Here is a 16,718-nt window from a genome sequence, read left to right as displayed (position 1 = left end):
GACTGTGCTGGGCCTTGCCCTGTCTCGTCACCGGTGCAGCTGTGTGACCACAGGCCCTCCTTCCTCCCCACGTTCTTGATGTACATTTTGCTGAAGGGTCGCAGACAGGCGGTGTGCATGCGCTGTGTTCAGCGTGTCTGCTCCCACGGGCTCCTGGGGAAGCATGAAATATGGCCTAGAGGAGAACTGTGCATTATGAGAATTTCAGGAGTGACTTGCTCAGCCCCAAATAAAGGTTGTTTGCAATTAGGTTAATAAAGGATATCATTCTCATGGCCAGAGCCACTCAGTCTGGAACAGGGAGGCATAAATCATCCGTCCCCGTACCACGGGCACTCTTTATTCTCTAAAGAGCACAGGAGGGCAAGGGAGTGAGTGCTGTGAAGCGCTGAGCATCCAGGGTGCAGACGGGGAGATGAGCCCAGCCGGCCCCTTTCACCACAGCCATTAAGTCCTCGTGAGTCCCCCCCAGGGCAAGGGGACCACCAGCACCCAGCACCTCCACGACCTCCTCCACTGCACTCCCTCCCCCTGCACCAGCTCTGCTCCAGGGGGGTCATTCCTGGCCTGTTCCCAGGTGCCACTCGGCAGCCTGGGACTGGTACGGGGTGCTTATAGGGACGGTGGGAACAACCGGCGGTGCTGAAGGCGCTGGTGTGAACAAGTGCTGTAACCCCGTGCCCCAGACAGAGGGGCACCCACCCCCAGCGCGGTGTGCAGTTATCCCAAAGGCTCCCATCTCAGTGGGCACGTCCAAAATGTGACCGGGAGCTCTGTCCGTTTTCTGTGTGTTTACAGTTACGGGGAAAGTAACAGTCACTTCCTCAAGAAATTCTGAAGAGAAATGTGAAAGGTGAGGAATATGTAGCAAGGCCTCCTTCTTCCTTCCCTTTCGACGTTCACGGTGTGGGTCCAATAACCTGGTGGTTTTCTAATAAATTTAACCTTAGCAGCAATTAAAACACTTTGGCATGCAAGAAAGGGAGAGGTGGGCTCTGTAGGACATTCATCACAGAAAGCACTTTGAGACTGGATTTCTGTTAGCTGTGATATTAAATATTCTGAAGCAGCTTTTTCTCCCTGACAATTACCAATACGTGGCAGGAGGATGTTCTCTCCCTGCCCTGCTTGCTCCTGCGTGTGTAGATGAGGAGCAATTCCCATTTCTTCACAAACCTCTTAGGAAGTGGCCTGAAAAAGGGAGAAGCTGGGCTCCAGTCTTTTCTGCTTCCTTGTGATGGAGAAGCCTTGTCAGAGAACTTTTCTGATTGTCCTTCTGGACATAAAAAGCTTTAATTGTAGAGACTGAAACATCAGGAACTGGCAAACCAGCACTGCAAGAACGAGGAGGGATGGAAGAGGAGCTGCTGAGGAGGGAGGGCTTGTAAGGGGGGAGAGGGCTCAGAGCACTCAGATTTTTTTGCATTTTTAACAATTTCTGCAACATCCTATCAATTCCACCTGCTCCCTTCAGTTTAAATCTTAGATTCTCTCCTTGCCTTTCTTGCAGCCAGCTGTCTTCCACTGAAGCCCAGATTTGCCATTGCTGCTTTTTCCTAAGATAAAATGACTCACGAGGTTTTAAACAAAACCTGAGCACAAGCCCCACTGATTTTGGTATCCCTTATGAGTCACAGCACCATACAGCAAGGAGTTGAGGCCAGGGACAAGACTTGCACCAAGCAGGTGAAGAAAGGTTGGGAAATGTTTGCAATTTTCCTGCAAGGGGTTTCCAGCACCTGTGTCCAGCAAATCGGGAATGTCAGTGAAAATCTCCAGGGAGAGCCTCAGTCTGCACTGAGCAGGCGATAAAGGGAGGGATTCGGCCTGAATGTTGGGTGTGAAAGCACTGGGAGTGCTTGCAGGGGGCTCGCCTCGGGGTCCTGCTACCAGGAACCCAGCGATGGTTGAGCTCTGCAAGGAGACACAGCAAGCATCTCCCCGCCGAGGCCCCAGTGCTCCCCCCGGGTGGTTTTGTTGCCTCCCCAAAAGCAAGCAGTGCCTTCTCGATGCCAAGCCTGGCTTGCCCTGCAGCGTAACCCCCGGGAGAGCAGCGTTCAGGCAGGTTTTCCTGCAGGCTGCCCGTGCAGAGGGAGCACGCTGAAGCCGCAGGGTCCTGGGGCTGAGGACGCAGGAGGGGACAGTCACCTTCAGCCTAACCCCTCGGGTTGAATCCTAGGAGCAGGCTATGAGCTGAGCTAGCTGAAGTACTCAGAGGTGCCTTTAGTGGGGTGCAAGTGTAAAAAGATCAGGTAAGGAACTGCTTCCCTGGGTATCCAGCTCCGGCTGAGGACCGGCGTGCAGCTTCCCACCTTAACGTCAGCTGGGACATCGCCCTGCCGGAACCCTTTGTTGTCAGTGTGGCTGACGTCTGCCTGCGCAGTCACACCGACGGGTGCTTGGGTGTCCAACCCCACGGGCCAGCAGCCTCGTCCGAGCTGGCAGGTGAGAGCCAGGGTCTCGTTCCTCCGTACAGCGCACGCTGCTGTTACCTGAATGCTTTGCTGCACACAGAGGAAGATTGGAAAGATCCCGGGTGTGGCTGTAATTTCACCGAAGTGAAAGGTTGTGGCAGGAAGCAGTTTGGCATTGGGAAACCCAAAGGGAAGTGGTCAGACCTCCTGGCTGTGCACGCTTGTCTTCACAATGTCTGTCCAGCACCACGGGGCAGCCTTCCAGAGCCAGGCAGGAGGACGGAGCGTTTGAAGCAGGGCAGTATCTCCTTCTCATCACCCAAATCCAATAAGTGAGCTGAGGAAGGAGACAAGCGTGCCACACAGCTTCCTGAGAGCCTCTCAGAGCTTAGCAGGCTGATGTAAGAGGAGCTTAATTTAAAATCACGTTTGCATCGAGCTGTCAATCCAGTAACCTGGGCAAAGCACATCTCAAGGGTGTGGGAGTCTGCCAGCAGCACGAGGGCTTTGGCCACATCTACACGAGAGAGCGAGCCCAAATCCAGCCTGCTGTTGCTCCTTCTGCCCGCAGGGCCCCACAGCTCCCTGCGCAGCACACCCTCGCCAGGACAGTTTTGCACAGACCAGCTCCTGGCTTCCCACTGTCTCTGCTCGCTGGGGGAGCAGGAAGCACCTGGAGAGGCGTGGAGTTCATCCGAGCAGACTGAGAACCGCAGAGGGCGTTTGCTGCTCCCATTGACTGAATTATCCAGCATCCTGTAGAGCATGTAGGCACTGGTCCAGCAGGAGTGATCCAGTCATAAAAATGTTTGATTGCTCAGCACCAGAGGCCTGAGATGGTCCCACCTGCTGCCCCTCAGTGAGCCCACGTGAGCTGTACACATCCCGTGGGCTGTGTGCCCCCCTGACCCCCCAAAACCATGAAGCAGGCCAGAGGAACCATGGTCTGTTGGCATTTGGCAGCGCAGGGCAGTAATACACAGAGCAAGGAACTACTGGCAGGATCTGGCAGTTTAACACCAATTAGTGCCCTAAAATTTACAACATTTGCACTCCATGCTAATTTACTCGTTACTTCAGGTAATTAGCTCCATCTGTCTGAATGCAGCCTGGGATGTGGGGTGGGCACTTTTACCTGGGTGCAGGTAACAATTGTAGTTACATGTGAGCTCCACGGCAGTGGTACTGATGGAAAGAAACGCTCCATCTCCTGGGAACGTAGCTCCCAAGTAGGATTGTGGCTGGATGGAGACGTGGCAGGTAAGGCAGGGGGGGATAGCGCTGCCTGTGCCCTTGTGCTGCAGCCCAAGTGGGATCTGGGGCTGCAGGGACTCGTGCTTGAAGCCCCTCTTCCAGTGTGGGGTAGCCTCCGTCTGGGTCTACCATGCCGTCTGTCCCTGCTGGCTGCAGCGTAGCACCTCCCTCTTTTCTTCCTCTCTCACTCTAGTGGGGTGCTTTCGGAGCCTGGGCCAACAGCGCTCTCCTCTCCCAGCCCTATTTCCCCCGCCCTGCTCTCAGGATGCAAACCCCCAGGCACCAACCCCGAGTGAAGGGGCAGCACCTTCACAAGCACCATCCACGCGTGGTCCCTGAGCTGTGCCGGGACATTAACCGGGGAGCTGTGCTGGGTGTATGACCTTTGTTCACCCCCTTCCCACGAGGCCAGACCAGCTCCCTGCTCCAGCACACCAGGATACGGGGCAGGAATGAGTGTCCCGTGGGCACTGCCACTTGTCAGCACGAAGCCAAGCCCGGGCTGGCCCCAGCTGCCTCCCTCTCCCAGACCCATGGTCTCCTGGCAGGGCAGCGTCCTCGGTTCTCACCCAGCCTCGGGGGGAAGGGCAGGCCTAATGCGTGCCTTAAACATCCCAGACAGCAAGCTAACAGCTACCGAAACACCTAATTACACCATTATTTTCTCTCCCCCTTCCTTTTTCCTCCACCTGAAGGAAATACTTTTCCATTTATTTGTTATCAGTGAAGGGAGTGAATAAGTTGAAAGGCATCTGCTGCTCCGCTCCACTCCCCCCTGTTAACTTCCTGAGCACTCGGGAGCCTTTGGCTCAGCTGCACGAAACAGCAGGGAAAGTAATTAGGCTGATAAACCGCCGGGATTCAGTCAGGCACCCCGAGAAAGGGACTGGCTTTTTGCTTCCTTTTTTTTTGGTATTACATTTGTTCACCTTCAAGTTCTGAGTTGCTAGCAGTGGGGCTCGGGTTATAATTATAATACAGATTACCGGTGTAATCTGTAATTAAAGAAACGGTAATCAAGTGGGATTAGCAGCCTGATCTTGTTGCCAGCCCCCCAGTTGGCTCGGTGCCGTGCCCAGCATCGCAGCAGCCTCCTGCAGCCAGCCCCGGGGCACCCCGGGGTGCTGGGCGCTGCCGAGCTCCCCAAAACGCGCTCTCACCTCCGCCTGTACCTTGCTTTGCAGATGGGAAATGCGTCCAACGCCTCCGTGTTCACCTCCACCCTGTCGGAGAGAGAAGACCTGATTTTTGGCACACTCTACTTAGTCTTTGGTAAGGAAAGGCAGCCTGTTGCACCTCTCCCCCTGCTGCCGGCAGCGCAGGTGTGTCACAAATAGATTTTTACCCGACTTCCCTTTAGGATTTATTTCACACTCTTAAAGTAAATCACAAGATCAGGTTGTATGATTAACAATACTTAATCATCAGCCAGTCTGACATAACAATTCAGTGGACTTTACTACAATCAAAACAGCGACTTCATTCAAGATTCAAGAATGCACATGAGACACCCTGCAGGGTATTATGGGGTTTCTAAACTCAGTTGCTCTTACGAGATTTTCCCTGTTCTGGTGAATTGCTCACCCTTCTCCCTCGTTGGTGTTTGTCCATGGGCGAGCCGTGGTCCTTGAGGGGTCACCCTGAGAGGCACCTCAGGGAGACTGAGGCTGCAGCCCGCTGCGATCCCTGGAGAGCTCGAGGGGCTCTTTGCTTAGGACCACTATTTACAGGACCGCGAGATGACTGACTGTCAGTCAGTACTTTTCCATCCTGGCTGTGGTTCCCACAGGGCAATTTTTGGTCTCTTCCACCAACCATGACATTCTGGTACCTTTCAGGACGTGCAGCGCTGGTGCTTCCTGGACTGGGCTACCACCCAGGTGTGATCGGGGAGCACCCTTTTGTGCTCACCCCCATGCCTCTTGCCCAGGACCAACAGAGGGTGGTGTGACATCAGTTTTCAGTTCAGCCAACGAGGGGCAGAAAGGTCCCCAGGACTCCTGTCCCCTGGTGCCCGTGCTGTCCATGCCCCCCACGGCCAGGCATTGCAGCCCGCAGGGGGCAAAGCCACCGCCCCTCGCCGGGCAGCCCCAGCACATGGGCAGGCGGCAGAGTCTGTGGGCCCCGGGGACACCCCACACCAGCCGGGTTGGGTCACCCACGCTGCGGGCACGGGGAGCCCGTGGGATGCTCCTGGAGCCACTGGGATGCCAGCGGTGCCCCAAGTGCTAATGCTCCCTGGAGTAAATCTGGCCAGCTGTGCTCAGTGCAGGCGCGAGCAGGGAACCAGAGCAGCTCTGTGGGGAAAAACGCCTCGTGAGGCTGGGAACAAGGGCACCTCGCTTCCCTCCTGGGACTCCAAAGCCTGGGATTTGGCCAGGTCCCCTTTCAGAAAGGAACTTTGGTGTTGGCCGCTCAGCAGCTTTGGAAGCTGGCTGTAACCACAATATTTAATTTACAGCCTAATCCATTAGGGAGAAACTCCAGTCCTACCCGAGAGCAGCAAAGATTCCCCTTCAGAGGAGACAGAAACTCTTCTCAATGAAAGCACCATTACACAGTATAAAAAAAAAAAAAAAAAAGAGAGGGAGAGGAGAAAGCCCTTGTTATGAAAAATTAATAGCCACTGTTGTTTTAACCACATTAATAGCAAACAAAGAGCTTCTTTTATTTAGTCTGGATTTTCCTTGATCTTCGCAATGCCTTTCTTCTTGTTTATTTTGTTACCGTGATACTGGACAGCGCAGACCCACACTAGTGACACTGCCAGGAAGAAATTAATAAGGCGAGTGGGCCTGGGTCCTTGGCCTCACATCAGAAGAGCGATGACACAAAGCTCCCGTTATTTGTCTAGCTGGAAGGAAGCGCCCCCTGCTCCTTCCAGCTGGAAGGCCTAAGTCTGGCCAGGTCCTGCACCATCATTGCCTCTGCAGGATCTCAGGAAGGGGAAGGGATCAAATTCGATGGAAAGCAGCTCCAGATGTGCTCACAGAGCTCTGCGGGTCCCACGGGATCCCCTCCTCATCCTGCTCCGGAGGGGGAAGCCCAGAGCCCTCTCCCCCCGTGGTGGATATCTCCGGGGTTTGCTTCCAAACCCCTCCAGGAGATCCCGGCTCCCGTCCTGCCTCTGGAGGTTTGTCCCCTGGGACGAACAGGCAGGCAGGCTGGGGAAGACGAAGATGCCCGGCTGCCTGCCCGTGCCCACTCCCCTGGGACCCGGGGCCGCCTCCTGCCCCGCGGTGCCGGGGAGGGGACGCCCCTTGCCCCGCACGCGCGGCACCGTTTGCCTGCCCCTTTTGCAGGCCTCGTGTCTCTCTCGGGGAACTCGCTGCTCCTGCTGGTGGCCTATCGCAAGCGGTCCACGCTGAAGCCCGCCGAGTTCTTCATCGTCAACCTGGCCGTCAGCGACCTGAGCATGACCGTGACGCTCTTCCCCTTGGCCACCCCGTCCTTCTTCGCGCACAGGTAGCTCGTGGACGTGGCTCTGCGCTGGCTGATGGAGCCGGGTGGGGTTTTCAAACCTCGTCTGGAAACGGGGATTGCCAGGGCTCGGTCTGGGACGCCAAGAAGGCTGCTGGGCGGCAGCGGGGTGCCGCAGCTCCCCAGGTGTTCGTCCCACACCAGGCTGCTTTGTGGGTTTCCTCATCCCACACGGTGTGGACACTGCTTGTGCTCCCAGCCCCCGTGGCGAGGACATTTGGGGACCAAACTAGGGGTGAGGTGGTGCACGTGTGTTTTTGGGGATGTCACGCAGCTGCCCTAGGCCCAGGGGAAGGGCTGGGCATAGCTGGAGGCTTTCCCTTGCAGGTGGCTGTTCAACCAGGCGATGTGCACCATCTACGCCTTCTGCGGGGTGCTGTTTGGGCTGTGCAGCCTCACCAGCCTGACGGTGCTCAGCGCGGTGTGCTGCCTGAAGGTCTGCTACCCGGCATACGGTAGGTGCTGGATGCACCATCTGTGCCCACACCCCTCTCGGTTACCGGAACCCTTTTTCTGCCTCCTCTTATCGGTCAGATCCACCTCTCCTGGGAAAGCTCTGCCCCAGGGCAACCTGTTGATACGCTGGGTCTCCAGGGGCTTTTATCACTTGTGTGTTAACCCCTCCGTCTGCGGGGAGGTTCAGAGCCCCAGCACCCTGCTCCCTCTGCATGCATCCAGCAGTCCCTGCACCCAAAGCCTGCTTCATGGCAGGGCTCCAGTGCGACATCCCAAAAAGTGCCAAGGGTCTGTCCTTCCCATGGAGAAAAGTCCCAGCCGCTGCATCACAGGGGATGTGCAGGGAGTGCAAGGCAGGTCGTGGGGCTTCGGACAGATGTGGGCTTGGAGCAGAGCAAACTGCAGCATCTGGGAAGCCACATGGAAGTCTCCACACCACAAGCTCTGTCAGTGCAAGGAAATGCCACTTCCCCTTGTCCCTGGTGGTAGAGCCATAAGCAAATGTGTTTAACTCACTGAAACAATTAATACAGGAGGGCTGGGTTTGCGGTGCTGTAGCTCACTTTTGCAGCCCTGTTCTCACCTGGACCCCCTCTGCAGAGCTAAGGGGAGTGCAGCTCTAAGCTCAGCCCCAGCCCTTGGCTCAGGACAAGCAATGCAGAGGGCAGCCGAGAGAAGTGAGGGGACCCAGAACCCCCCTGTCCGCTCACAGCTCCTGTTTGGAGTCATTTCTTCATTTCCTCACTTCAGCTGCTAATCCTCCACCTACCACGCGTCTTCAGCATCCACTTGGGATTAAAGACCAAGAATAGAAATAAAATTGGAAATGAAATCAAATAGTGTGATTTGCAGACCAGCACCCAAGGTGCACCCTGCCCTCCCTCTCTCCTGGTCCCTGCCCCGGCCGCCCCGAACCTGCTCCTGGCCGGTGGCTGCTGCCGGCTGCATCGTGCTGTGTGCCCGGCACCTGCCAGTGCCTCAGGGGCGATGCTGGAGCAGGGTCACCTTGGTTATGTGCCAGCACGTCTCAGGAGATCACTAAAAGGTGGAAGGAAAGATAAAGATTAAAGGGGGCCGTTAAAAGGCAGCCAGGTACCAGCGCCCTTTCCCTGCGCAGGTTCTGCTCCCGAGCTCGGCACTGTGGCATGTTGAGTTTATCTCCCCTCGCATGTGTATCGTGAGGAAATGGCTAATCTCAACGTATTTTTAATTGCTTGGTTTCAAAGGAAAACGTTATTCCTACAGGTGGCTGAAGATTTAGCACTTTATGCTGAGCTCCGAGGGGATCAGAGGGTTTTAGGTTTGAAGGGGGATGGGACGAAAAGGAACCAAGTCGCCTCCTCCAGGCTGTAGGAGGGGAAAAGTCCTTGAAAGGACAGTGCCTGGGGCTGTTTAGGGCAGCCCCGGAGCCAGCTCCCCCTGCCCCAGGGCAGGCTGTGCCACCCTCCCATCCTCATCCTGCCCGCCCACGGGCTGTGGGTGCAGCGTCCCTCCACGTGCCACCAGCGGCCACCCGACCTTCCAGCGATGCCTCTCGATGCTGAGGGGCAGCACCGCCGATGCTGCCCCTCACTGCACAGCCTGGGGGAGACCCTCACGGTTCTCCCGCCTCCTTGCTCCTCTGCCCCTGTCCCCGAGCCCAGGGGTGCGGGTGGCCGCAGGTGGCAGCCCCGTGCCTGCTCCCCCTCGCCTCCCTGCCCCTCGCGACGCCCCCCTCTCGCACACCCCTCCGCAGGTAACAAGTTCTCCCCTTCCCACGCCGGCGTGCTGCTGCTGTGTGTCTGGGCGTACGCCCTGCTCTTCGCCACGGCCCCCCTGGCCGAGTGGGGCAGCTACGGCCCTGAGCCCTACGGGACCGCCTGCTGCATCGCCTGGGAAGCCTCCAGCCGAGAGGCCACGCTCTACATCCTCGCCCTCTTCGTCTTCTGCTACCTTCTCCCCTGCCTCCTCATCCTCGCCTCCTACTCGCTGATCCTGTGGACGGTGCAGGTGTCCCGCCGAGCCGTGCGGCAGCACGTGTCCCCCCAGCGCAGAGCCGGCGGCGTGCACGGCCCCATGGTGAAGGTAGGGTGCTGTGGGGAGCCCAGCGCCGGGGGGGCTCGCTCGGAGCTGCTGGGCAGGGTGGGGGCTCCCAGAGCTGGGACCCAAACGCCTGAGCGCGCTGTCTTGAATGCTGGAGTCAGCTTGTTCTTTATAAACGGCAGCAAAGGCAGCCCCGTGCTCCTGCACCCCACAGCAGGAGGGAGCAGCACGCGCCGCGCAAATCCCAGTGTGTGACCGGGAGCATTAAGCAGGAGAGGCTGATGCTGCTGCCACCCAGCACGGAGACACAAGCAGAACCCCCAGAATCAGGCACATCGATGATTTTCCCGTTAGATGTGCAACAAACAACCCGCGTGTGGCTGTCGCCCGTCCCCCCCGGTTCCCAAACGCAGATGCAGGAAGGAAAGAGAAGAGAGGCTGGGCTGTTGGTGGGACTGGTTGCGTGCGGCAGCAATCAGCTGCTCCGCATGGCCCCGTGCTGGATGTCCCACGCTGGCACCGCGCTGTCCTCGCGGGGTGGAAGGGGCTGCAGCAGCAGTGTGGGGCTCTGCTGCTCCCCGTGAGTTCTCCTGGTGTTTGCATCCGTGGATAATAACAGATTTCTCCTCGTTTAAAGCCATCAGGTGGAGGAGTTTTCCTTTTAAATCACATTGGAAAAGATCATAAAAGGAGCTTGCATGAGTCATTGTTCCCCAGACTATGAGCTAATACTATAATTTACCAGGGATATGTCAAAAAAAGTGGATACCCTTTAAATAAAAAGAAAGCTTGCAAGCCTGACCCCGAAGGAAATGTTTGTGCCTGCTCAGAGGGTCTGAGCATGGCCCATGTCTGGAGCCTTTTGGTCGATCAGCACAGGTTACAGAAGGGATTTTGGGTGCTACCAGAGGCTGCTGGATTCTGACGCTGGCCTGATCCCAGAGGCTGTTCACAGCCAGGTCTGTGCCACGACGGGCTGAGGCTGTGCCTGCATTCCCAGGTGGGCCGGGGTGTAACCCGCCTGAAACACAGGTTTATGGGTTCGTGCTGGGATGCGCAGGCTTGGGGCTGTGCTGTCTGACACCCTGCTGTGCAGCACGACAGCCCCAGAGAGCCAAGGAGCTTTTCCAGGGGTGCGACCAACAGCTCGGGTCCCATCGCACACAGCAGCTGTGGTCGGCCTTGGGCTGGGTTTTGGGGAGGGTCGGCACCTCAGGCATGCTGTAGGAGTCTCACAGCACCACCCTCTCCATCTCCTCTTGCAGCTGAGCATCGCTGTGTGCTTGGGCTTCCTGGCTGCCTGGACCCCTTACGCCGTCGTCGCCCTGTGGGCAGTCTGCGGAGGCGCCAGCCAGGTGCCAGCGCTCGCCTTTGTGCTGTCGGCCGTCTTTGCCAAGTCCTCGACGCTCTACAACCCGCTGGTGTACCTGCTCTTCAAGCCCAACTTCCACAAGATCCTCTCCAAAGACATCGTGCTGCTCCAGGCCATCCGCGCCGTCCTCTGCTGCAGCTGCCCGGGCACCGCGCTCCAGCCCTTCCCTCCCAGAGACACCAGGACCCGCTTCTCCCCGGGCTTCAGCCGCCACCACGGGGCCTGCAGGAGCTGCAGCGACACTTTTGAATGCTTCAGCAACTACCCCAGGTGCTACAAACTGCCCCAGGGCCCCGGCCCCTCGCCCGCTCCCCTGGCCATCCTGGCCGACGGGGCCGCTGGCCAGCCGGGGCTGAAGAGCGCCGTGCAGGTCATGGTGCTGGTGACACGGAGGAGGTCAGGGCTGGGCGCTGCCAGCGTGGCAGGGGAGGTGCTGCCGTCGGGGGTGGTGAAGGATCTCCTCTGAGAGCTCAGAGCCCAGCGGTGCCCGGGCATCCCGGCCCCAGCTGCGCCCGAGCCCCTCGTTGGAAGAAAAACCCAAACGCGACATTTCTCTCATCTCTGTATCCGACGGGTCCCCAGCATGTTCTGCAGATGACGTGACACCAACCTTGCCTCCCCTTCTGGTGTGGCTCTTGTGACTTTGAGCCTAGCATTTGCACTTGCAAAATATATATATGATAATAACAGACCCCCAGTGCCTGAAATCTGGCCAGGGTGCAACCCCAGGCTGCAGCTTTACTGCTGTTTGCTCTCTGGGCCCTGGGCCTTAGTTTCTCCGTCCTGGTGCTCTGATGACCAAGCAGGGACTTGGTTGTCTTAACAAACTGTGCCTGGCCCAGCAGGAGGGGGCTGGGGGGTCGTGAGGTGCCCCCAGCCCCAGCTCCTGCAGCCGCAGCCGACCACGTCCTCTCCTGCCAGGGCGCGTGGAGCGCCCTTCAGCTACCTCACTCGGGGCTCGGAAATATCTTCATATACCTCTCAGAGACTGCTCTCTGCACGGGCTGGGCGACCCCACTCCCTCAGCTGCAATGCAAACCCACCACCATCCGGTTAATCTCAAGGGGAGCTTGTCTTTAGGGTAAGAATTTGGGGTTCAAATAATCCCAGCGTGAATAATACCGGTCCCAGGTAGTGCTCTCCAGGCAGGGAATGGCAAATCTGTGGCTGAGCAACCCCTGGAGATGGGGCTGGGGCTGGAGGTGTCGCTGGGAAGCCAGGGCTTCTCACACCATCGGCACCGCTGGCTGGGGAATGGCAAGCTGCCAGCTCGTGGTTGTAATTCAGAGAGCAGTGTGTGGGCGGTTCACCCCCAAGGGAAGAGGCAGGGCCAAAAAGGACCGAGAAGCTGCGAAAGGGCACGATGCAAAGCCATTCACCACCACAGGAGAATCTCCCCGTGGGCTGCCCCGAGCACGAGCACGGAGCTGCAGCACGTGCCCCTGGCTGGGATGCAGGGTGCTGGTGCTGCCTTACAGGGGCTGCAACAGGCAGCGATGGAAGGACGTGCTCACGGCGATGGGCAGAGTCAGCAGCAGAGGAGGGAAAGGTGTTGTCCCAGGCGTGCTGCCCTCCTGCAACCAGCTAGCCAGTTGTGGGGGAGCTTTACGGGGTCACTGGTCAATGAAAAAAACACTCTATAACCCATTGCCAGAGCTGCAGCGTTAAATCATGTTGGGCAAAATGGGGACAGCGAGCCATTCGCTGCACAAACGCCGGGGAACTGCTGCTGACCGGGCCCGGCACCGCACGCTGGGCTCGCCCTCCTGCCTCCAGATACAGAAATTCCTGGTTTAGAGGTTGCTTCCCAAGCCGCACCACACCACTGCCTTTTCTTAGCGGCGATGCAGCAACCTCCTCTGTTGCGAGGTCCCAGAGCACTTCACAAAAGAGCCGCTGGCTGCCAGGGCGTGCAGGTGTGCAGAGGGGTGCGCTCCCGGGGGAGCAGAGGGCACACACCCACCGCATTCAAGCTGCAAACTTGGTACTGCTGAACCCAGCCATTAGAAATAGGAGCTAGGCTTTTTGGCCTCGGTGTTCTGGCCAAGTCCCAGCGCAGGCCGTGCTTTCCGTAGGTAGCCCCATCCACAGGCAGCGTCCGCTGTGCGCGGTGCCCTCGCCATGCTCTCCTCCAGCTGCGAGCGCTGATCCCAGCCCGGGGCTGGTACGAGCTCAGAGCTGTGTGCTGAGAGGCTCACAGCACAGCAGCAACGGGCACAAGCGGGCCTGCCCCTGCTTTCTGTGTGTGCCATCATTATCGGATCCCGCGGCATGGCTCTGACTAGTGTACGGTAGTGTTAGTCGTGGCACTCGCTTTTGTCCTTTGGTCGTTCCCACGCAGCCGCTTTCCCCTAGCAGTTTCCCTGTTTCAGGAGTGGGCCTGTGCAAGAGGGGTCTGTGATATCTCGAGGTGTGCTCGCATCCTCCCAGGTGCTGGGAAATCCTTGCACATGCGTGATGCCTGCAGGTGCACATGGTTTGGGGCAGGTGCAGGTGGTTTGGGGCAGGAGCCAAGGACTAACAGGAAGGCCGTGCTGGGACCGACACACCAAAAGGCATGGCTTTGCTTCCTACTCTTGCTATGCAAAAAAACACAGCTGACCAAAAGATGTGCAATGTTTGAAAAAGCTGCAAACAAACAAAGAAATATCAGGGCAGCCAGTGAAAAGAGGATGAAGCTTCAGACCCGTGTGTGTGCACCTCTAGGAGGGAGCTGCCACATCCAGCCCCACCTGCCCTGTGCAGAGCTGGGCACCAGCACCCCCACGCCACCGCTGCCCACCTCGGGCCCAGGCCACCCTGTCACGCCAGGAGCTCCTGAGCTCTCCGTGTCTCTGTTACCTATTCATTGCATTCCTGAAATTGTGCATTTTTAAAATAAATTCACTCGTGCAAAACTTGAGTTTGACTTGATTCGATTACACCTTAGTAGCCGTGCTCTGAAATAAATGGAAATTTCGTTGGTGCACGTGCCACTGTGGTCCTACGGGGTGGTGGTCACAGCACCCAGAGCTCTCCCTTCTGTGCTCCCACCAGAGGACACGAACACGAGGGGCTGCTGCCATCTCCTGGGGGCTCTCAGCCTCTGGGCACAGCTGCTGTGGGGCAGGGATGAGGCCGTGTCCCCATGGCCAGGACTGGTGCTCGGGGCTGGGACGAGCACAGGGTGCGAGCAGTGGTGAGTCCCTGCTGTGCTCAGCAGCCACTGCCCTGCTGCCCTGTCCTCTGCCAGTTTAAAAATACTACAGTCTAGAAATCACCTCAAGGAGGTAGGAAAAAATGGTTCTGCAAGTCCCCCAGGTCCTTTATTGCTGTGGCAGAACCCCAGATCACCACTTTCACCTTCAGCTTAGTGCGAGAATGCATAATATTGCAAGCACATGACAGCAAGTGTGTTTAAAGCTACACTCACACAAGACACTCCTACCTCTGGAGATGTCCAGGTAGTGGCACAGAATAAAATCACTGTAATTACAAGCATGCACCGTGGCCAGACCAAACAGCAGGTCCCCTTCCCCTGCGAGGCCAGGGGCTGCCCCGCTACCTGGGTGCTGCCACCTGCAGGGACGGGCCCCGGGCATCACACAGCTGGGGCCCATCTGGATTTAGTCCATGTCCCCAGCTGGGGTGCTGCAGCAGCTGCTGCCATTATTTAAGGACCGGTGCTCCCCACCCTCTGTAACAGCAGCTCCTGGGATGGCTCTGGTGGGGGTGATGGCAGCAGCACCTCTGGGGATTGAGGTAGGGACTGTGTTTGCTGCTGTGGTGGGGCATGGTTTGGGAGGTGGTTGCTGGTTAAGGGAAATGATTTCTTAACTCATGGGGCAGCTGAGGGCTAGTCTGTGGTTCTGAGATGGGTGGGAACTGGGGGCCTCGCTGGAGACCCAGCTCCAGAGTTGGGGGGTTTGGGGTGCAGGGGACTACCTTGCTGCTCGGTGGAAGCCTGGTGCTGGTGCAGAGTATGAGCCCTGTGCTGCTTGGTGGGGTAGAAGCCGCTGAGGCAAGCGTGGTATCTTCCTTTGCTGCCTTTCCTTGAAAGCTGTGTGAGGATGATGGGCTTCTGCTGTTTCTACACCTCTCGTGGCAGAACTGCAGCCTGCAGTGGTTCAGGTTTGAAAGAGGGTGTCAGGGAGATGGCAAGCAGCTGGTGTGTGTCTGCAAAGCCCCCACGCTGTGGTGTCATGCTGCCTTCCCGCTCATCCCAGGGGTACATGTGCTCCTCGAGCCAGCTCCATGTCCCACCAACCTCTGCCACGTGCAGGCCCGGACCTGGCACCACGCAGCATCCAGCGGCCTGGCTGAGGCAGGAGGTGTGCGGCTTGATCCTGCCCTAGCTTCTAAAATGGCTTCCTTGGTCTGAGCCTTCAGGCTCTCACTTTCAGCATGTCTGGGCCCTGCCCAGGCTGGGTCCCCAGGGCCACAGGCTCGATGGGTGCGTTCCTCAGCGCCAAGGGACAGCAGGCTGGGGTTATTGTGTAAACGGAGCTGAGAACAAATGTTGTTCTGTCACCAATCCTGCTGCTCTTTAGACAGTGAGGCTTCTAAGGGAAGCTGCGGCCGGATTGTGTAAAAATCTGAACAAATCTGCCCTTTGAGTCAGGTTTCTCCTAGCACTGCTTCTGTACTTTGGCTCTCAAGGAGAGCTTCACCTCCAGAGGAGGTGGATGGTGCCTGCTGTGCTGCCTTCAAAGCCTCTCTGACTGAAATGACCGCAGAGCTTTGCTCAGGTGCTCTGCTTGTTTTTCATTTTGCCACTGACACAAACACTGAGCCCCTTGGGGATGCCCCATAGCTAGCGCCCATTAGCCCAGGTGCCCGCGGGCCTCAGTAAGCTGTGTGGTGTTTTCCCAAAATATGGGATTACTGGGTGCAAGGGCATAACACACTCAGCTCCAAGGCTGTGTGGGGAATGTACGTACCCTGTTGTGCCCTCAAAACTGACGTGTCTGCTCACTTATAGCTGCTGTCAGCAGCTGCTTGGGCAGGCCCCAGCCTCCCTGACAGGCTGCTGCTCCCACTTCTCCTCAGCAGCTGCTGGGTGCTCGCCTCAGGTGCCTCGTGTGTCCTGGTTCCCCTGAGGGAAGGCAAAGGGGGAATCTGGTGACTGCTGGGGAAAGCCAGCAGGATTCACAATGAATGTGAAAATAAACCAATGCCATAATGATGAAACTTCTTCCATTGGTTCCAAAAAATGGAAGGTAGTGCGGAGTTTGAGCAGTAAGACCTGCCTTTCTCTCACCAAAACTGGGAACTGTGTGCTGTAAGTGCAGCTGCAGTTGAAGTAAACCCATGCAAACTTTCCTCCTGTGTAACTGCATCACAGTGACGTCCCTGGTTGCGGCTGTGGCAGGGAGCCAGGCGTGAAGCCAGGGCAGCTGGTGGCTCTGGGTGGAGATGTGGTGTACGTTGGGGTGTTCTGCATTTTCGGGTGCTGTGGGGGGACAGGGAAGCTGCAGCTGCTGGCAGCGTGGTGCCCTGCTGGTCTTGCACCTCCTGCTTCCTGAGACTTTTTTTGTTGTATCTTTTTTGTGACAAATTACAGCATCTTGGCCTGTGGAGGCCTCCTGTTTGTGGTGGGGGATCTCCCTTACAAACTGTGCAATTGCTTAGGAAAGGTTAAGGGCGTTTAACAAGCATAGCTCAGAGCCCAGTTCTCTTTTTCTTTCCAAAGGTTAAGCTTCTGAACTGCAGATAATTACTATTGCTCTCTTCCCTTTTAT

General features: G+C 57.3%; 1 protein-coding gene across 1 annotated transcript; it reads left to right on the top strand.

Moving 5' to 3' along the window:
• The first annotated feature begins 322 nt into the window (after positions 1-322).
• On the top strand, positions 323-13,517 carry LOC121079176 (opsin-5-like). The gene is made up of 6 exons (XM_040576080.1): positions 323-3,674; positions 4,853-4,940; positions 6,971-7,133; positions 7,476-7,603; positions 9,340-9,668; positions 10,892-13,517. Exons 1-6 carry the CDS (start codon positions 3,660-3,662, stop codon positions 11,462-11,464), a joined length of 1,296 nt encoding a protein of 431 aa, XP_040432014.1. The 5' UTR covers positions 323-3,659; the 3' UTR covers positions 11,465-13,517.
• The last annotated feature ends 3,201 nt before the right edge of the window (positions 13,518-16,718 follow it).

The sequence above is a fragment of the Cygnus olor genome, chromosome 16, assembly GCF_009769625.2.
Source record: "Cygnus olor isolate bCygOlo1 chromosome 16, bCygOlo1.pri.v2, whole genome shotgun sequence".
Lineage (NCBI taxonomy): Eukaryota > Metazoa > Chordata > Aves > Anseriformes > Anatidae > Cygnus > Cygnus olor.
The sequence above is the reverse complement of the archived record's forward strand: the minus strand, read 5'-3'. Positions and strand labels throughout refer to the sequence as shown.

Coding starts and splice junctions, on each gene's coding strand:
- LOC121079176 (XM_040576080.1), top strand. Junction 7,134..7,475: donor CCGTCCTTCTTCGCGCACAG/GTAGCTCGTGGA, acceptor TTTCCCTTGCAG/GTGGCTGTTCAACCAGGCGA. Junction 9,669..10,891: donor TGCACGGCCCCATGGTGAAG/GTAGGGTGCTGT, acceptor CTCCTCTTGCAG/CTGAGCATCGCTGTGTGCTT.